This window comes from Acanthopagrus latus, chromosome 18 (genome assembly GCF_904848185.1).
Source record: "Acanthopagrus latus isolate v.2019 chromosome 18, fAcaLat1.1, whole genome shotgun sequence".
Lineage (NCBI taxonomy): Eukaryota > Metazoa > Chordata > Actinopteri > Spariformes > Sparidae > Acanthopagrus > Acanthopagrus latus.
Genome location: NC_051056.1, coordinates 18,179,513 through 18,199,891, shown reverse-complemented (window position 1 = coordinate 18,199,891; position 20,379 = coordinate 18,179,513). Strand labels below are relative to the sequence as shown.

Genomic DNA, 20,379 nt, shown 5'->3' with positions numbered 1-20,379 from the left:
GACACACTGTTTATAATTACATGGTTCCTTCCTTAATTTAATTTCTTACCTTTTTTTATTATATTGTTAATTTTTTGCTGTTATTACTGTTTATTGTAATATCACTGTACTTTGGCTGATGTGACACAGAAATGACTCCATTCGCTGGATGAAATGAATAAATTCTGATTCTGACATAAATCTGAGTAGTTACTAATGAACAGGTGAGGAATGAATCAGTCATCAGTCAAACTTCATTCTTATAACACCCTGCTAATCAGAATGCTTGCAAGTAACTGAAAAGACAAAATACTGAGGAAACATTTAATACAATCAGAATCAGAATTACTTTATTAGATACTATGTAGAGACTTTGGGGACAAATGTACAACAACTGCAACAAAATGTATTGTTAAAATAATATGATATGAAGAATAAAAGATGCAAACAAGCAATAAAATACAAGATAAAATAAAATATTTTGCGCAAAAGTTGTTTTCAAAAGGTTAATGAAATAGAGTATAATAATAAAATGAATAATATAATAATATCAGCGAACTTTAAATACAAATCTATATAAAATCTAAACAAAAACAATATAAGGTTTTAATAGAATTAAAATAAGTATAATCAGTGCAACCATATAAACATAAGTCACTACATAAAAGTCAGACTGAATAGATACTTTAAAAAAATTAATGCAAAAAAAAGATGCTTAAAGTCATTTATAATTATTGTATTTCCAGTTACATGTACTTTTTCAGTTCAGTTCAGTTACAGTTCATCTTCGTCGTAACTGTTTTATATCCACATTTTAGGGATCACTGCAGGCCTGTGTGTGTTTACCAGCTCTTATACTGATATCTTAATTATTTACTCCCTCATCGAGTATTGGTCAGGCTCTTGTATAAACTGTTCAGTGCTGTGTTGTTGAGTTTCCTGATTCAAAAATAAATAAATAAATCGGTTCTCATGGATTTATTCAAAAGTTTGTTGTTTTTTTTTTCAGATGCAGTCAGTCATGAGGTCATAAAGGTTTATATAGGAAAGTGAGGGCTATTTTAAATGCCCACATCATTGATTAATTATCAAAACACATTCTATATAAAGATGAACAGATTGTTAGATGCCTTATTCAGATGCTGTGTTAAAGGTGCATTATGACATTTAAATCAGAAGACTGATATTGTATGTTTAAATGAACAAACTCTGTTTTCATGACTCAGTAAACAAAAACAGTTTCATACTGTTTTTACCTTGTTTTTATGTGGCAGACCCTGCCACCTTATTTTCCCCTGAGAACAGCTTGTTTACTCAGTTATGGAAAAAAAATAAATGTTTCTGAGTTTTTGTATCATTACCTCATTAATATGGTGAATATTAATATTCTGAGTTTGAATTTTAATCTCCAAAACTACATAGTGCCCCTTTAAACTAGACACAAGACAGATGTAAAGATTAAAATATCGCTCAACTCTGGCATCATTCTACATCATTCGACTCTTATCTCTTTATGTATTAAACAAATAACACAGTAGCAGCAGCTCTGATGGTGATCTGCCGTCCTGCCCACAGACGGTGTAACGGGGGTGAGTCGTGACATCAGCGGGGTGATGATGAGCGAAGAGCCGCCGGAAGCAGCAGGTTGGTGGAGGAGGACCACAGAGAGAGGGGAGCGCGGAGGACGAAGAGATTACCCCCCTGGCTTTATGTAAGCAACCCCTGCTCTATCTTTTCAAAAAAAAAAAAAAAAAAAAAAAAAGTTGGACAAAACATGGCTCTGACCCAAGAGGCTCTCCTTTCTTTCCTGCTGGAGCGCGGAGGCAGAGTGAAGAACTCGGAGCTGCTCCACAATTTCAGGAGTCAGATCAGCTGCAGCGATCCCGCGGAAAAGCAGCACAATAGGGACCTTTTCAAGAAGTTGGTGAACAGCGTCGCCGTGGTCAAACAGGTCGACGGGGTGAAGTTCGTGGTGGTGAAGAAACGGTACCAGGATTTCGTCAGGGAGGTGGAGCACGATGCCGATGCCGCCGCGCGCACGCAGCCGACGGGCGAGGACAGCTTCTCGAGCCGCAACACGAGCTTCTCCTACGCGTCTCCTCCTCGCCGAGCCCCGTCGGCCGGGACGATCTACGCCGACATCGAGAACAACAATGTGCGCTTCCCCTCGGACGCACACGAGAGGCGTTACGGCGATGCCAGAGGGAGTGTGCGGGACATTGGCGGCGCGGATACAACCACCGTCAAAGTCCTGAATATCTCCGCGGATCAGCCGAGCAGAGCGGGGAAATCAGGAGCCGTGTTCGCGGTCATAGCGGTGAAATCCCCACCGAGAGCACCGGGGACGCAGGCTGGGTTACACTCCCAAGTGCATCACAGTGAACCTGCAGACAGACCGGTCACCAAGGTGTCCGCAACATCAGTGCCAAATCTGAACTTCCCAGCCTGCAGGAAGGTTGCACTGAGTGGCCCCCAATGTGGGAAAAACAGACAGGCAGAGGAGCCCCCCCAGGTGAGGCCCCCCAGCAAGACCACAAGACAGGGAGATGATGCCAAGTACTCAGAGTCTGTGCCTCTCGAGCCAGCGGCCCATGAGTGGTTGGTGAAGTGTGCTGCAGGACTGTGGGGGCAGATCTACGGCCTGCTGCTGCAGGACACACGCTTGGCACACAAGAAGGACTTCATGTCAGGCTTCACAGCCCTGCACTGGGCCGCCAAGGACGGCAACAGCGAGATGATACGCAAGCTCATGGACGTGTCCAGGAAGAGGGGCACTTGTGTCAACGTCAACAGCAAAGCGCACGGTGGATACACACCTCTACACATCGCAGCCATACACGGCCACACGGAGGTGATGGTGCTGCTGGTGCAGAAGTATGGAGCCAACGTGAACGAGAGAGATAACGATGGGAAGAAGGCCTCCCACTACCTGGGCAAAGGCGTGCCAGGTGAGGTCAGAGGACTTCTGGGGGGACCGCAGCAGAGCAAGACAGAGGACGAGGAGTACAGGGAGCAGTCCAGAGGATTCAGCACCATCAGCAAGCTGTTCCAGCCTCACACAGGGAAGAAACAAAAGACAGCAAAGTTTTCTCATGACTGGTGAGGACGACAGAAGCTGTGAGATGGACAGGACAGAGGTCAGAGACATGGTACTGGAGGGTGGCAAGTTTATCAAAAGTCCACGTCTGGATTTGACCTTCAAGTTTAAGGTCACGGTTTGATGTGCAAAAAGTTGTATCGCTGACGGCTGTGCTGCTGTTAGACACATGGTTTTGTATAGATCGACATATCTGTGGCGTTGTGCTCCGACAACTGTCATTTACATACTGAAAATCTTCTTCAACTGAACAGGGACATTTGACAAGTTTGACTTTATGATGGAGGCTCCTGCAGGCAAGATCAAAAAATATTTAACAAAAATCAAGATTTAAACGAACGGCCTTTTGAATTCGATGATCGAATTTGAAAGCTCATTTAAATCGATTTTTTGATTTAGAAATTGACACCCTGACACCCCTAGATATCATGTCTCTGTTTGTATATCATGATGTATATATATAAACACGACTTGTTGATTCTCCCTCAGATCACTTTAAGTGTATTACAGATGTACAGTCTCTCAGTACTTACTACTTGTACAGTGTATCACTGTTGGTTATGCTATTTATGAATAGTATTTATAATTGAATCATCTTTAAGTAGTAGAACTACATGTATTAGCACTTAATTAACCCATTTAATGTATTTATCCTACTAATAACAAAATCAGAGAGCGAGTCACATGTATTTCCATCACCTGATGTGTAATAAACATTCAGAAGTTACCTCTTGAGTCGTGACTTTGAGGTATGAGGAAACATCAAAATGAAAAATAACACAACTGTCACTGTGCTGTTGGTGCTGGCTGCTCTTTTCCTCAGCTAGAGCAGTTTTCAGCCATGAAATCAATCCTCATTTATTTTTGGTAACTGATTCATCAGTTTGAGTAGTTTGAAACAGTTTATTTCCTCCTCTGTGACAGTAAACTGAATATATCTTTGGCTCGTGGACAAAACGGGACACTTGAGGATGGGTTTTGGAAACACTGATTGACTTTTCCTCCTCAACTTTGTCTGACAAACTGATCAATCGAGAAAATAATGGACGTTGAAAATAAATGTTAGTTGTACCCTGGATGATAATCAAAATGAAATCAGGTGAATCAGTTCAAACTGAGTGCAGCGAAAACAAACAAACAAACAAAAAGGTTTCTATTGTAGAGAAGACTAGCTGGTTGTAACACTTTTAAAAATCTGCCTCTCAACCTGAATAAAAGCAAAGGCGACCTCTGTGGAGGCCAGCTATGCAAATCAGGCAGCTGGATGAGGTGGTGGAATGTCTCCTTTATAAAACTCTTTGTGAACCTGAGCTGTAAGGGGATGAGACCGGCTGCCTTTTGTGGGGCAAACATGGGCTACAAAGAAAACACAAAAACGTTCCAAGCAACGTCACTAACAGACCACAGTATTTAACCTTTTTGAGCACTGATTAGACAGGATTTCAGATTAGGAAGTTTGATGTGATTTCTCTGAACGACAAACAAGAAGCCAACAGTTCATTTGCAAGGAAAAACTAAAGAAAACTGATGACATATTAGAAACAGCCTAATATTCATGTTGTCACTTATTAATGTTGTTCCCAAACGCGCTTGAAAACACCCACATACAATAACACACTTTTTATCCTTAACTGACCCAGAGAAAAACAATCCCTGGTGACATGAAAAGAGTCGGAGCTCAGACAGCGAAGCCGTAAGCAAAACAGAGCCAGAACAATGTCCTTTGTCTTGTCATCTGCAAAAGAAGCTGCTTGCATAATGACCCCGGACAAAGGACAGCTGCACTCATAGCAGCTACGCCACATAGGAGAGCACATTGTGTTTAAATTTCCACCTCCCAAACTTTCATACTGCAGGACGAGTTAAATGATCACAAAAAAGGAAATCAAGCAGAGAACGGCTTCCTGTGGCATTCACCAACATCAGAGGTTGTGTATCATTTCCTGTCAGGAGAAAATGGAAAAGTACCTCAAGCCTTTTTCACACTCACAGCTACTTTAGATGGTGTGGAAGTAAGACACAGCTAGAACAGTAAAACCCAGCCTGAGAAACTGCAGTGACCCATCATCATATGAAAAGTGTTGGATGGCACAAACAACACCATTTTGCTGTTTTTTTTAGACCCTTTGCAGAAACCCGTCCTGTGGGTGGCATTACAGGAAAACATTACCATCCACAAAATGATGATTTCCCCTAAAATCAAATAGGCAACCAGTCGAATTTAAATCAGTGTTAAAGTTACACAACTTCACAGTGACAACCGGCATACAAAAGGGCATACTCGGCCTGAGCAAGCCTACCCTTTTTTGTCACGTCTTTATTTTGAATCAGTTTTTGTTTTTGTTTTTTTTAGTTTAGCTTTAATGATTTTAACATATGATGGGCATTGTTTTCCTCAGCTGCCCTTCATGTTTCAGGCCAGTAGAGGGAGCAGCACGCAAACATTATCATGTGAAGTAGACACTGAAGTAGTCTACTAAGAGTTTTTCTGTAATAATGTTTGAGAGACTGCAAAGTACAAAAGCAAAGGTAAAGTTACAGTGTAATATGAGCTTGATTAAAAGTGTTTATATGCACAGCATTTGCAGAACAATAACCACCAGTTTAAATTGAATTAAACAGATTAAGGCCATTACATCAATACGAATATTTTTCCAACTGTCTTAATTAATGTACATAAAATAATCAAACTGACGGTGACAGCAACTAACTGGCAATATCAGACAAACCTGTGAAATAGTAATAATCTATTTTGTTTGTTACTAAGTATAATTTTCTTGAAATCCTTCATTTGGAGAACACACATGTTTACAATGATATCATAAGATTAAAAGAGTTTGTTTATGCAAAATAATCAATCAGTAAAGAGCTTTCCTTTCTAATTACATTTCCTTCCCAAACTACATTATGCAGCTTTATAGTTGGTAAACTGTGTTCTTGATGCTGTTGCCCTTCTGCCAACCAAACTGTAACAGCAGTGTGTACCTTTCCACACAGTACACAGTGTACAAACTGCCAGAGATAAGAAAAACCTCCAGTGTACAAGTAACTTTGCTTAGTCAAGGTCATGTATTTAGCATATTTGCAATTTCCTGCACTTTTGGTTTACAATTATTTCTACAAAGTGCTGTCTGGCAGTGTTCTGCAAAACCCAGAGGAGAAGAACACAAATCAGCATACAATACACTTAAAACCACAAAGTGGTGATGAAGTTTGCAAAATAAATACTGCAAGCACAATTTCTTTGCGCGTCACCTCTGTAGCGTCACATTAACACATTTTATTAACACTCTAATATCACCATGTCAGAGACGATTGGCTATACGGCTGTTTTTAACATTACTGAACTGTGTGATTAACGTCAGTAAAATCTCTTAAGACAGTTTTATAAGAAAATACACATTTTAAAAGTCCCCTTCCAGAGGCTGTTTTTCCATTTCACTGCAGACATAGATATGACTTTTAGCAGATGAGGGACTCTGCAAGTGGTAACTTCACCATCAGTAAGAAACCCGACAAAACAGAAGTCCCACCTTCCCTTCGCTAAATTGTTGATTTCATGTAAATACCCTGAATAGATAATAGTCCAAATGCCCCCGTCAGTTACAATATCACGGCCTGATTGTGTAACTCCAATGAAGAAATTCCTTCAGAACAAAGTAACAGTTACTCTTCAGAGTTGACGGAACAAACCAGTAATCTTTGTCGCTTTGTGTCTGATGTATATTAGATTTTGCCACATAAAGTGCCTATCAGTTCTTGATAAATTGATACAGTGCTATAAATCAAGGCTGTGATAGCCTGTGTGTTTGTTTTGAATATAATTCCTGTCCTCTAGTGGTCAGCGGCTTTAAATTAAAGGATAAGTTCACCCAAAATTGAAAATTCAGTCGCAATCTTCTAATCAATGGAAGATCAGATGAAAGTCACAGATTAAATGTTATTTAAAAAAGCAGGCTCACATATAAACTCACTCACACATACATGCTGCATGAAGAGTAAATGAGGACTTTTATTGAAACATCAGAAAAAACAACTGATAACAACACATTACATAGCCCCATATAGATTGTATGGCGTAATCAATATCTCCACGAGCCCTGAGATCCCATATTGATCTGAAAATATGTAATTTACCACCTCAATACATACTTAAGCACATCCTCCCACTTAAGACAGGATGAGCGCTTTTAGGTTAACAGAGGCACACTTCTGTCTCTGTGGTCTATTTCTGGAGATCTGTCATCTCTCTCAGTTGACAACAAAAGGAGCCATTTTGATGACACAGTTTGTCATGTTTTGGAATTGAGGAGCCATGTGTTGTAAGAAAGAGGATCATTGGCAGTCTTTCTTTGGGTGGACAGAGAGCCTCTAACTATAAGGGGAGTAATTTGATAGATATTTCTAAAGATATCACACGAACCAATGGGAGCACTAAGAGCTTGTAATATGAATTAATCAAATAACAAAGAATGACAAGTAAACATTTTCTAAACTGTAGTTCAGGATTTTGTTAGTGGGAGACACATGAAATTATACATGATCATAGCACTCAAGTCATAAGTAAATAATTATACTGGTTAATATCCAATACACTCATGTGGTACTTGCATTCAAAGTGATTAAAAAAATGTATTAGATAGTGGTATGGTATACTGTAAATTAGCAGATTTTGAAGCAGAGTACAGTTTAAAATTATCCAGCAGGCTAACACTGACACAAGAAATGTTGAAATGAAACAACTAAAACTTGAAATCCACCATGAAAACTGCAACTGAACTGGAACTGAGAATCAAAAGCACTGAAACTTTGCTTCATCACTCAAGTAACAACTTTGTATTTTGTTCAGTTTGACACTGAAACAATCTCAGACACAGGAGCTCTCTAACCAAACACAGCTTTAAAGGCTCTGTACAGGTCAGTGTTTCTGTGGATGTACATTTCCTCTGAAGATGCCATATACGTTTTGTCGATAGTGTAGGCGTACTGAGTGCTAAGGTAATCCTGATTCAGTACTTCTCCTTCATATCTACCCAGACAGGCAGAGAGATGGACAGTGGCTCTATAATTTGAGAAAAACAGCACCAGTGACATGGTCAAAGTGACGATCATGAACGGGATGTTCTCTACAAAACTCATCCATCTTGGGAGGATGAATGGGATGACGACACGGTTAATCGCAGGTTCACCATGTTTACCTCGTAGGAACACAAAGTGATCCCATGCATGATCTTCTGATGCTTTGAGCGGGCTTAAATTGATATTTGGGATCAGCCACTCTTCAGCTGCATTCATGGAATTCCAGTAGAAGGGCAAATTGCTGGGCTGATGAAGGAAATCAGGGATCTGACAGTGTTCTTGTGTACAGAAGAAGCACCTGTTCTGAGGCTGTATCATTCCTGTAGCAATACCATACGCTACATCTGCATTGATATCACAGTTCCAGGGAGAATACAGGAGCACATCTTTGATGGAGGGCAGAGGCAGGAGACAGCGGGCTGGGATCCTGAACCCTGTAATTGCTCCGTGTGCCACAAAGGTGATGTCGATGTCCTTACGGTCCGTCTTGTGCTTTTCCTTATCGAGCTCTTGTTTCAGTAAATTAAACATGTCCACAAGTTCAAAGAAGGCGACAGACTCATAATTTTCTCTCAGCCATTCCTTGACCACTTCATCTTGAGACATTTTTATTACATAATCTATCAGTTTCCTTTTTTCCGCAGAGCTCCTGTCGCTGTTTTCAATGACGCACTTCACTTCTGCCAGCTCCTCAAACTTTTCTCTGGAGGAGGAATTACAAAAATGAGAAATCAGTCATTTTTTTGTCAACAAATTTAGAACAGTATCTTACATGGAGCTGTATGGGACTGTATCTAAATCTCTCTGAACTCCTCTGCAGTTTGAGAAATAGTTTTTCTTTATTTTGTTACTTATTAATATCCTCTTAAATTAATCACATTTTTAAGGGCTTTAATTTGATCAAACTCAAAACTCAATTCAAACATGGTAATTTACATATTTCATGGGTTTCCAACAGTGGGCCATATAGCTCAAAAGCCCACCCCATAATGCAGCCCCTGGGGCAACTTTCACGTACATCAATGAAATTAAGTACACAGGTGCATCACATGAAGGCCTTCAAAAAAGCCATGACCTCAACCCAACAGGAAGTCGGCCATTTTGAATTTTTGGCAATATACACGTTTTGCATTTTAAAGACTTTTAAGGATAATGCAGGAAGTCGTACCTCATTTCATTGAACAGCTCCCTCAGTGTCTTGCTGATCTTTCGAATGTTGTATGCGGTATCTCTCAGTGATTGGCTCGCTTCAGTCACATGGTTATTCTTAATCAGGTCTGTCCAGCTGTCAATCGCTTCATAAAGAGCAAACCCCATTCCAACAGCTCCTCCCACAACCTGATGAGAAAAATCAGTAGTTGTGATTGTCTTCAGTTAATTTACAGTAAAAATACACTTAATGATTTACACTTCATATACTTGAATCTAAAAAGTAATTAGTGAGTGTTCTCGAGTGCCACATAGCGCCCAACCCTCCTGCAGTGTCCAAAATACATGATAATTCAGAGCCGTGACAAAATGTCTATAAGAACCATTGAGCCTTTGTTAGTTTGTTTTGTATGCAAGTTAAATATGGATATTATGCATGCATGTATACTTAGGTTACATTGTGAATAGACCAAATGCATAAATAAAAAGCCTGCATATGGCTTCAAGGACATTTGTCAATGTGAATTGCTAAACCTAACTGCTAGACCAAGATGCTGCGTGATTAGGTGGGTACCAGAGTAGCAGCTCCTCAGTGGATTGTAGGTTATTTGTTTTTGTCCAATAAGGTCACTACAATCCATGTAATTTTTGTTATTAACTGTGTGATTATCAAAAAATACTTATGTCTGTATTTAGTGAATCTTACCATGGCTCCTCCTTTAAGGGCTGTTTTAAATCCAGTTGTGGCCACTTGTTTCATTAGTTGTTTGGCTCCTTCAGCAAACAAAATATCCCATTTCTTCCCACCATTTTTCAATGAGAAAAATGTTAAAATACTGACAACTGACATACTGACTTCAAGTGTGAGTCCAGCTGCAATTGCAGTGTTGGCGTTCTGGTTCATCATCTTGGCTCCCAGTGCTGGATTAGAGAAAAACTCTGCGCTGAAACCAATATTCTGGCCTAGTCCACTTTGTCTGGCCATGGCTCCCACAATTTCAGTCATGACATGTTGGTCCACCTCATCTGGGTCTGCAATGGGACTCCTCTCCTTTGCCTGTGCATTCAGTTGCTCATATGTTTTCTGGATTTTTTTTGCAATGTTGTTGCTGTTTTCTTCTATCTGTTGCACTTCTTTCAAGGTGTCACTGGATAAGAAGTGCTCAGTGATTTTGGTAGCCACAGATACAGTGACACCTACACCCGAACACACTCCTCCAGCTAATAAAAGTGGAGCAGCTGCTCCAGCGGTGAAGACAGTGGCCACACCGGCCCCAATCAGACTTGCTGCTCCAACCACAGATACTACGCTGCTAGCACATTCTACAGCATTGCATTTCTCCCTAAGTGACTCCAGCTCTCCGGCCAGTTTCCTCAGCTTCTCTGCACAGCGCTCCCTATCTTCAATCCAGGAGAACATCAACTCCAGCAGCTTGTCAGCAGCAGACATGATGAAGGCGCCTGTATCAAACTTATCCTACGAGAAACCCGGGAACTGGCGCTATCTGATAAAGTCTGAAAGACGAAAGTCAGAAGACAGATTAGAGAACCCCAGAGTAAACTCTATCTGTGGATAAAGACCATGTAACACAAGTAAAACATAACAGATACTGGTTTTCAAACTCTGAACTGGTAACACATCCTTTTCCTCTGTAGTCCATAGGACACAATGTCCATGATTTATATAAATAATCCCAGTGAGCGGCAGATGTCATTCAAATGATCCAGCTGGATAGAGCCCAAAATTAGTCAACTATTTGTAACTCACATTTGTTTTTGCCACCGCAGCTTGCAGGATGTTTGAATATCATGTAAGCAAAGTTAACAGTGGTAATAATTATAATTACTGCCTGAAGTGGCTGCTTTTCTATGTTTACTTTACTGGTTACTTTTTCTTTCAATATCACAGGGTTGTATCATGTCTTTTGTGAAGGACTGTAGAAGGACTGCAAATTAGCTATGGCTAGAAGTCCTATGTAGACTGCATTGGTTGCATTTTAATGAGATGTAACAATGCCTTCAAGTACTGTCCCTGTCAAATAAACTGATAAATAAGGTGTTAGTTTTAATTTCTCATACATGGTCTATGCTAAGCATCGCACCCAGACCAGCTGTACATTTTAACTCACTTCTTTCTGAAAGTGAGTTGACACATGCAGATTATTTTTAAGGCTAGTCTTTCTACTGTTCTTTAAGAAAAAAAAGAAAACCTTGTTACATATGATTGCCTTGTTATATTTCTCTTACGAAAAACAAAAAGATTATGTAGTGTATCCACATTAGAAATGTCAATATCATGACAACACTGATACAAAGGAATCATGTTATTTCCTAAATGTGGAATGCTAACCGTAACCCCCTTCTGGAACCAGCTGACAAAATGAGCAGTACACATCTGTGCATGTCCACAATGTTTGTAGAAACACCTAAAACAAATGAAGGATTTTAAAAGACTCCTCTTTGATCATTTATAATCAGATATGGAGACAGTAGGCCTCTGACTGACCACTGACTCTGACAGTGTTTACCAGCTGGATCAGTGTTCAGTCATACTCTGAGTATGGCTACAGATAACAGCTCTGTATTTAGCCATTGGCAAGGTTAACAATTTTCACGCACAGACACACAGAGACAAAGACACACATGGCTATTCGTCTTTATGGCTGGAAATATAAAACCATAAACCAATAACACACAACATCCTGCAGTGTTAGTGTAATAAGAAGAGAAACTGGCCTGACATGCCCTTTTTTCCAACTTGAAACTGAAGGCAAATAAAAATTATTTTGCTGCCTCAACAAACACTGATACAACTTTTTTTTTTTTTTTTTTTAAAAAGGGCTCTTTGCACATCCTGAACCATCACAAACCCTCAGACAGTAAAGTTCTTACCTCAGCTCAGCCAGATGTGTCCAGACTGAACTCAAATATGGTTTGAGCCAGTTGAAGCCTCTTTCTCTCCTACTCAAACTGAAAGTGAAACTTAAAAAAGATCAACAACAACAGACTGATGACATCCACTGCAGCGGAACTGCAGAACCCACGTGACTCATCCAATATTTATAACAGGACACATCCTGATACCTAAAAAATGCATTGTTTCATTGTTTCAGGTCCGACTTACTTTAATTTCTGATGTGAGAAACATTCACGCATATTTTATCTCTGAAGCTATGGAGAGTTTGGAATTCCTTAGCTGCTTTACAGATAAACCACAAATGCTCCTCAGACCCCAGTCTGTTCACTGATTCATTAAGTTTCACATTATTGACAACAAATAACTTGAGTTTATGACATGACCATGTCAGGATTACACAGTGAAATATGCCGGGCTAATTTACCGAGGATTCTGATTTTTTTTTTTCCATTTCATGTCCTTTTCTGAAAAATTAAACAGGCTACATGAGTACTGCCCATCAGTTAGCAGCTGTGGCTAAAGCTAGCTGGCCAGATCCTTAACTGTTAACATAGTTTCAGCTAAACAAGTTATAACGTTTCTGATGGCTAGGTGGCTTTAACTTAGCTACACAAGTCATACTTTGGGTCAGCTCAGTTTATATTGATAAAATAAAAACTTTATACATTTATACAACTTAGTTCTGTCAACAAGTAACGTTAGCTAACGTTAGCTAATAAATGCTTTTCCCAGTGCTGGTAATAATGAATGCCGTCCTCACAATGGCTGATTGAATTCCTTCAATAGCTAACAAGGTGGGTGATATTCTGTGAAAGACACTCCTCAACTTGTATATAAAACTAGCTCTTCAGCGGTGTAACGTTAAATTAAAATACTCAGGGGGAAAAATCCGGACAATGGGGGGATGTCTTCAAAATATAAGCACAAAACATATCACCATGAAGGCCGTAAAGATACGAAAGTATCTTGTTGTATTGGAAAATGTGCCTTCAACTTACTTAAGCCTTGTTGGTCTTAATGTTATTGCGATTTTACTTGCGAGTTTTTTTTTTATGCTATAATTTTAAACTAGTCTCTTGCTGTTTCACTCAATGTAACACCGAAACAAGTCGTAGATTCTGTAGTAATATGCGTCTTTACCGGATAAAGTCATCTGAGGGTGGATGATGATGATGACGATGATGATGATGAAGATGGGGGAGATGATTGGACACACCTGTGTGCACCGCAGCACGTGCGTAGTTCTGTTGCCCTCGAGCTCTTAGTAGAGGGTCTCCTAGTTTTGACAGTTTTCATTGTTTATAATGGGAAAACCAATGCTGAAGTCAGCTTCCCTTCCTTACGTTCACACGGTCATTTTACTGCTGCTGGTCACCGACAGCTGCCCGCTGGTTGGAACCTCCATGGCCGCCTCCAGCGCGCTGCGCAGCCTGGATGACTTCACCTACCCGTACGACAGCATCCTCTTCCCGCTGCTCAGAGCCCTGTCAGAGCACGGAGGGTCCAGGTGGAACCCGGGCCTGAAGAGAAACATGAAACCCGAGCACAGGTACATGAAATATCTGACGGAAATTTACAAGAAGTCCTCCAGAGTGCAGAGGAGTTTGGACGGGGATAATATCTACAACACAGTCCGCCTGATCAAGCCTCAAGACGAATGTGTTGCACCAGGTAATAAAGGTGAGTGACCTGAGCAGCCAGCTGACCCTAACCCTAACCCTACACTCCCAGTGGAATGAATACACACAATATCCATAGCAAGCTACTTGTAAAATTAACAGAATATGACACTCAAATGTAAAATGTAAGGTCATGGGGTGTAAAAACCAATACTCTAGTGTTTCAGCATGTGGTTAAACAGTCAAAAACTAAAAAATGTTAAGCTTTGTGGGACAAAAAAATAAAAAAACTGCACCATTTAAGAACAATATATACTAAAGAGGGCCGTGCATTGTTTGTCATCCATAGGGGCCCAGTATGAAGATCCAATTTGTTAGTTTACAATGTGCACATGTGGTGCAAATAATGTTACTTTTGGTCAAATTTCCACAAACCTGACCTGAAGCATGGAAAACCTTGGGCACGGTTAATCCAGCATAGGAGATGTGATGGTCCTCCGGGTGTGTAAGAAGCTACATTGTGTAGACTGTTATTATACTGAAAGGTGCAATATGTAGGAATTTGTGTTTAAAAAATTAAAGAATTCAAAACATTATCAACAGAATGTGAAGAAAAAACAGTTTATATGTTTTGTCAAAGACAGAATTGTCCTGCAGAGACACTTGTTGAAGTTAGCATGCTTACCAGCTAGATACAGCAGAACCTCACTAAACAGTACCAACAGTCCCCCAGTCCTTCAAGGTCCCAGTCAGCCATTAGGGCCACTCGCTAGCTGCACAATTTACAGAGCTGACTAGCTAACAGCTATAGTTAAGAAACATCTATGTTTGGAGATCATTAGTGGGGTCTTAATGACATTAGTGTGTCATATATTGATTAGGTGCCCAACTTCATTTCATTATGTGCCTCAAAGGACATCAAAGCATTCAGGCAACAAGCTAGACCATAAACATTACAGTGACTTTTTAAGGACAATATTTCTAGCCCTATGGCCTGAAATATAGTTCTCTATCGTGGCTTTGATATGTAACATTTCATTACCACGTGGAAATTGGACAAAATATATGACTAAAATGAACAAATCTATTTAAGTTAAATAGTTTTGTATCAGTGCATTTCAGAAATGAGCTGTCATTTTATATAAATATCCAAATGATGTCAAAAACTACAAAAGATATTTATAATAAAAAATAGTGACAAAAATGTAATGTTAAGTTTGATTGCAATATTGACACACAGGATGGGTACATTTGGTATTGAATAATTGGCTTTATACTTTACAAGTATTATTCCTTAGAGGAGGGATTCGATAAGAATTGGCATTTTCACCTCTGTTGTCTAAGTAAAATGATGCACTTCAACAGGCATCTGTGCAAGATGGACATGTTTATTCTAGCTTATTAATGTTTTGAAATGTTGCTCTTTTTTAATGGAAAAAAATGTGACAGTGCCTTTAATGTTTTCTCATATTCTCCTTCAGAGAGTTTCACGCAGGATCTTTCTTACAGCCTTGATCAAGTAAAAAGAAAAGAACAGCTTCTAAAGTCGGCTCTGCTGTACAACTTCGACCAGGCAGCACCTGTCGACTCTGTGTGCTACCTGAGTATCAAGGAGCAGGAGCACTCAAATCAGTGTCAACTGTGTCCTGCAATCCAGTATGCTCTGAACTTCACAGCCACCACAGACCAGAAGAGCAGAAGGAACTGGGTGGAGGTCGACGTCACCTCGTTTCTTCGGCCTCTCTTGAAGTTTCAGAAGAAGAACATAAACCTGCTCATCAATGTCACCTGCCCGGATGAACAAAGAGCCGGGCATGACGGGGGTAAAGGCTCCCTGAAGTTCATCCTGAGGTCCCCTCCTCTGCTTCTGTATCTCAGTGACACCGGTAAAATGGCCCACCAGAGGTTACTGGACAACGGGTCAAAAGCAGGCCAAAAGCCAGCCAGTGCAGCCAACACATTTCATGAGCAAAATGTTTTCAAAGCAGAGAAGAGGATTGGGCTGAAGAGGCGATGGAAGAGGGAATCTTCAAAGAGCAAACGAGGTGATAAAAGTCTGGATATCCACCTGCCGGAGCTGCTTCCCAGCTCTGAATTCCCAACGAGTGACTGTGCCCTGTATGATTTCAGAGTGCGATTTAGCCAGCTCAAACTGGATCACTGGATTGTTTTTCCACCGAAGTACAACCCCAGGTACTGCAGAGGCCCGTGCCCGAGGACCATGGGCTTCATCTACGGTTCACCTGTCCACACCATGGTGCAGAACATCATCTATGAGAAGCTCGACTCCTCTGTGCCCCGGCCCTCGTGCATCCCCTCCCATTACAGCCCCCTGAGTGTCATGATCTTTGAAGAGGATGGCTCGTATGTGTACAAAGAGTTTGAAAACATGGTCGCCACCAGGTGCACATGTCGCTAGGTGGACTCTATCCATATATGAGATACTGTGACCAGGCTCAGTGATTCCAAGTATTTAAAAAAACATTGTGCATGAAAGAAGTTTGATCTGGAGCAGGTGTGTTTACTTGAAGTATTTTTATCCTAATGAAAATGTGGAAAGGTGACATGTATTTACTTTTATTTGAGGGGCGACAAGAAAGGGTGCCAGTGCATCCTGTTCTTCAACTTACTGTAAGCAACATAGTATTGAGTCCGACACACTTGAGGAAGAAATTTAGTAGGATTTTTTTAGTTATTTTCTGTTAACTTATTTTGGGTGTGTTGTCTGTCATTATTATTTAATTTAACATAGTTGCCAAGTTTTAAGTAGCCCTGTTCTGGAGAAAAGATGAAAACGCAGTCACAAGCACTTATCAAACCTTTTTACATATCGTTTTATTACTGGGAATTAGAGACAGCTCTCTATGTGGCAGCAGTCTTCATAATGTCCAGAATGAAAGTTGTCAAGGTTTCAGTGTGTATTTATTACTTCTGGTCACTGAGTGACTGTATCCGTATGAAAATGACTGCATACTTAATGAATTTGTACTGGTTGAATGTGACTAAATGCATCTCATGTCTATTTATGCAAATTGAATGAATTCACTGCGTGCCTGTGCTCAGCTTACGGATATTGAAAATATGTACATATTATCGAAGAAGTTCGAAAATAAAAAAAAAAAGTAACGTGCAAAAATATTGTCTGGCTGAAAAATATCACGAAAATCTCTCAGACTTTGAGTAAGACTTTGTGTGACCCCATCAGAAAAGGGGGAGTGGTTAATGATTTTCTAGAGTGTCACTGTGTGGATTTTGGTTTTTCTTCCTGGGGGCTTGAGGGTCAAGTGAAAGCCTGTTTTCATGGTCATGACCATTATGAGGAAAAGTACCCGGGTCCCCTGCACATTACTGTAAGTTGTACAGATCCAGCATCATTCAGCACTAACAAATTCTCTTTTAGGCATGAGACGATATGAAATTGTAATTTCAGGATTACTGTGAAACATAATTGCAAATCAGAACATTAGCCCTAATATTCATCAAAATATTCTTAAAACTTTCAGATAAAAAATACAGTTGTACTTAGGCTACTACAAATAAATGGTCTTCTTATCTTCCTGTTGTTTTTTTTAGTTAAGACTCCGTAGTGTTTACACACATCTGATCTACCTTTATGGGGGAAACTATGTGCAATTCATGCTTTCAGCCATGTTCACAGGCTTAAGCAGTTCAAAATGAATCATCATCATTCATGTGTATATATTCACAATGATCTCAGTTGGTGGTTATTCTAATAATGACAGAACCTACTGTCTGTGCTACAGTAAAATCGTTTATGGTCTAATCTTTATTCTTCCCAATAATGAGCAGATGGGGGTTTAAATCTACAACTGTAAACCACAGCATGCCAAAATGAAATTACCCTCTTAGGAAGAATGAGTCCAAAACTCATTTACCTACAACCAGAAATGACAAAGAAAAGCAGCAAATCCTTACATTCAAGAGGCTGAAGCCAGCATATATTGACCTTTTCGTTTTGATAATGAAACTGATTCATTATGAAGCTAGTTGGTAAAAATCATTTTCATTGTTGGTAGACTAAATGGTTAATTGAATACTCCTTATCATCTAAGCTGTAATTCCTTAATTTCTTTCTCTTTACTGCATTTCCACATTAAGCACATTTCTTACGTGTCTAAGAATATCTGAAGATCTGTGATTACATTCTTGGTGGACTGAGATTTAGAGGGCGGGGACATTCCTTCTCCGTCCTTAGATAGATCAAACTCCTGTCCGGCAGGCGGCGGTACTGCCCTCAGTGTGAGCAGCCAACCGGAGTGACGCGAGAATCAAAAGGAAGGACACCGGATCTTTATTAGGAAACGCTTTTGCGCAGCAGCAGGGTAAGCCTCAAAGTCACACTCATAGCGCTGTAGTTTTACTTTACTCAGCTTTTATCATCTAGTTGTGTAAGATATATCTACTTTGATAACATTTAAGTGGTTTAGTGTTTCGTTTAAATGACCACGATAACGCTAGAGTCACGATAATGTTTCAAGGACTGTGTATATCTTAGCAGCTAGCATACTGGAGCTAGCTGACGATGCTAATGTTTAGCTCTGACGGCTAACCAGTCCGGCTAGTCCTGTGCTCTGGCGTCGGCTCGGGGTTGTAGCTTTGTGGTTTCGCAATCACGTATCTAGATAATCTGTCCTTTTGACATTCAATTTATTGATGAGAGTTTTTCTAATCAATAACTGTAACCGTCTCATGTTATATAAGAAACATCGTTTTAAAAGGGAACCATTTTAGACGGTTTCAGCTGACCTCAGCGTACTTTACCTAGAACACGTACAAAATATCATTACGTAATAATCAAACATGCAAAGGCAAATGTAGCTGTTAATATTAAAAGATTGTTGTTGAAACTCATTGTTAAAGTCACTGGAAGCCATGCCATCTTATGTTATGTCGAACTGACTAGCACAGGTGCTTGTCAGTTCTACATGTAAACAGACCTTACAAACAGAAAAAAAACTTCCCCTAAAATTGTTCAGTGTCAGATTATTTCATTTGGAAATATGATTTATTAAAAAGCCAACCCAGATTAAAAATAGTTTTTTCCTTTCTACCAAGATGCTCAAAGCATACTGTTTCCAACTGTTCCTTTTGGATTCTTTGTATTAAGTTCCAACCCTATATCCCTCAATGCTTGTTCATTTACTTTTTAAACTTAATGTCATTTCAGGTCAGCTCTCAAGCCATCATGGGTCGCCACTTCGGAGACTTGGCCAAGGTCAGACATATTATCACCTACAGTCTGTCCCCGTTTGAGCAGAGGGCTTTCCCCAACTACTTCTCCAAGGGAATCCCAAATGTGTGGAGACGTTTCACAGCCTCCTTCTTCAAAGTTGCCCCACGTGAGTTTTTTTGCATTGTTATATCATGTGTCAGTTGTTTACATATAAATCCATTAAAATAATGATTTATTTTTAAAAATCTAAATTATCATTGATAATCAGTGGTTACAATTTTTTGATCTGGCACAGTATCAATAGGCCAATACTGAAGGTTTCAACCTGTGAGCAATTTTTTTTTTTTTTGGGAACTTAGGTTCTGCTTGTTTTGTTTTTAAGTCACACTAGATCCTCACCGAGTTTCTAGGTTCATCACCTGGGTGTTGAGTTGTGCTAGTGTCCAGACATATAATAGGCCTGTAGCCTGCTTTGGCCCCAGCCTCTGTTGTGGTTCAAATGTAAAGTCACAGGCACAACAAGACATAAAGTGTCAAATGACAAGTGGACATACCAGGAGAGCGATGTCCCCTTTCCTTACTGCTATTCAAAAACAAACGTCTAATGCTATGGACTGACTTTAAATTTGATGGGGAAATGGTAACTTTAAGGTTATGCTGCTAAGCAGATACTGCTTACCCACTCACATAAATGGGCAGATGTTGTAAAAAATAAATTCTCACCATTTGCTCACATTGACATTATTTGTGCCTTATTTTATTTATGTATATATTTTTTTCTCAGTAAATGTTTGAGTTAAATCTTTAGAAAGTGGTTAACACTACTTTTGCAGGATCTCATTAGGGTTGATATAAAAATAACTATTGATTTCAAGATTTTTACTTAGAGACTTTATTGCTATATTATCTTTTATGATGATGGCTCTGCTGATAATTTGTTATATGATACTGTTTTTGCAGCAATGACTTTAATGTACCTGGTATACACCTGGGGCAACAGTGTCCACAAGCAGGGCAAGAGGAAGAATCCTGCTGACTTCAAGAATGGCGAATAAACCACCTGCCATGTTCCTGAAAGCTGCCCTCTATAATTAATTACAAGTCTGTGTTTCACCAATAAAGACGAGATATTTATGTGAAAAACAGTATTGATTGTTTTGATTCTGACTTGTTCTTGTGGTTGAATTAATGCAAATCAGTGTTCATTTCACTCAGGTGTGAGGCCAGTGCTCGTGTTGTACAAAGTTATAAAATGCAAGGCTGAAGTTATCCTCTGATTAACAGAAATGTAATCTCACACAGTTTTAATAAGCAAAAGTGTCCCCGATTATTATTCCCAACATCT

At 39.8% G+C, this 20,379-nt stretch overlaps 4 protein-coding genes across 8 annotated transcripts; 3 read left to right on the top strand and 1 right to left on the bottom strand.

Moving 5' to 3' along the window:
- The first annotated feature begins 1,334 nt into the window (after positions 1-1,334).
- On the top strand, positions 1,335-3,797 carry sowahab (sosondowah ankyrin repeat domain family member Ab). The gene has a single exon (XM_037077259.1). It carries the CDS (start codon positions 1,754-1,756, stop codon positions 3,080-3,082), a length of 1,329 nt encoding a protein of 442 aa, XP_036933154.1. The 5' UTR covers positions 1,335-1,753; the 3' UTR covers positions 3,083-3,797.
- A 3,266-nt stretch (positions 3,798-7,063) lies between these two features.
- Positions 7,064-13,479, bottom strand: LOC119007705. Of its 4 annotated transcripts, none has more exons than XM_037077559.1 (5): positions 13,362-13,479; positions 12,197-12,286; positions 10,011-10,819; positions 9,324-9,493; positions 7,064-8,858 (listed from the first exon to the last, which is right to left on the bottom strand). In XM_037077559.1, exons 3-5 carry the CDS (start codon positions 10,752-10,754, stop codon positions 7,961-7,963), a joined length of 1,812 nt encoding a protein of 603 aa, XP_036933454.1. In that variant the 5' UTR covers positions 10,755-10,819; positions 12,197-12,286; positions 13,362-13,479; the 3' UTR covers positions 7,064-7,960. The 4 variants fall into 4 exon arrangements, with proteins under 4 accessions (XP_036933454.1, XP_036933455.1, XP_036933456.1 ...); XM_037077560.1 differs by having other exon boundaries at positions 12,197-12,274; positions 13,362-13,415; XM_037077561.1 differs by lacking the exon at positions 13,362-13,479 and adding an exon at positions 13,220-13,347.
- On the top strand, positions 13,396-17,030 carry gdf9 (growth differentiation factor 9). Its single transcript, XM_037077563.1, has 2 exons — positions 13,396-13,901; positions 15,322-17,030. Exons 1-2 carry the CDS (start codon positions 13,526-13,528, stop codon positions 16,257-16,259), a joined length of 1,314 nt encoding a protein of 437 aa, XP_036933458.1. The 5' UTR covers positions 13,396-13,525; the 3' UTR covers positions 16,260-17,030.
- Positions 17,031-18,047: 1,017 nt separating this feature from the next.
- Positions 18,048-20,182, top strand: LOC119007301 (cytochrome b-c1 complex subunit 8). Of its 2 annotated transcripts, none has more exons than XM_037076869.1 (3): positions 18,048-18,183; positions 19,029-19,200; positions 19,995-20,182. In XM_037076869.1, exons 2-3 carry the CDS (start codon positions 19,047-19,049, stop codon positions 20,087-20,089), a joined length of 249 nt encoding a protein of 82 aa, XP_036932764.1. In that variant the 5' UTR covers positions 18,048-18,183; positions 19,029-19,046; the 3' UTR covers positions 20,090-20,182. The 2 variants fall into 2 exon arrangements, with proteins under 2 accessions (XP_036932764.1, XP_036932765.1); XM_037076870.1 differs by having other exon boundaries at positions 18,177-18,249.
- The last annotated feature ends 197 nt before the right edge of the window (positions 20,183-20,379 follow it).

Coding starts and splice junctions, on each gene's coding strand:
- LOC119007301 (XM_037076869.1), top strand. CDS start 19,047: ATGGGTCGCCACTTCGGAGACTTGGCCAAGGTCAGACATATTATCACC. Junction 19,201..19,994: donor CTTCTTCAAAGTTGCCCCAC/GTGAGTTTTTTT, acceptor CTGTTTTTGCAG/CAATGACTTTAATGTACCTG.
- gdf9 (XM_037077563.1), top strand. CDS start 13,526: ATGGGAAAACCAATGCTGAAGTCAGCTTCCCTTCCTTACGTTCACACG. Junction 13,902..15,321: donor TGTTGCACCAGGTAATAAAG/GTGAGTGACCTG, acceptor ATTCTCCTTCAG/AGAGTTTCACGCAGGATCTT.
- sowahab (XM_037077259.1), top strand. CDS start 1,754: ATGGCTCTGACCCAAGAGGCTCTCCTTTCTTTCCTGCTGGAGCGCGGA.
- LOC119007705 (XM_037077559.1), bottom strand. CDS start 10,754: ATGTCTGCTGCTGACAAGCTGCTGGAGTTGATGTTCTCCTGGATTGAA. Junction 9,494..10,010: donor CCCTTAAAGGAGGAGCCATG/GTAAGATTCACT, acceptor TTTTCTCATCAG/GTTGTGGGAGGAGCTGTTGG. Junction 8,859..9,323: donor GAGCTGTTCAATGAAATGAG/GTACGACTTCCT, acceptor TTCCTCCTCCAG/AGAAAAGTTTGAGGAGCTGG.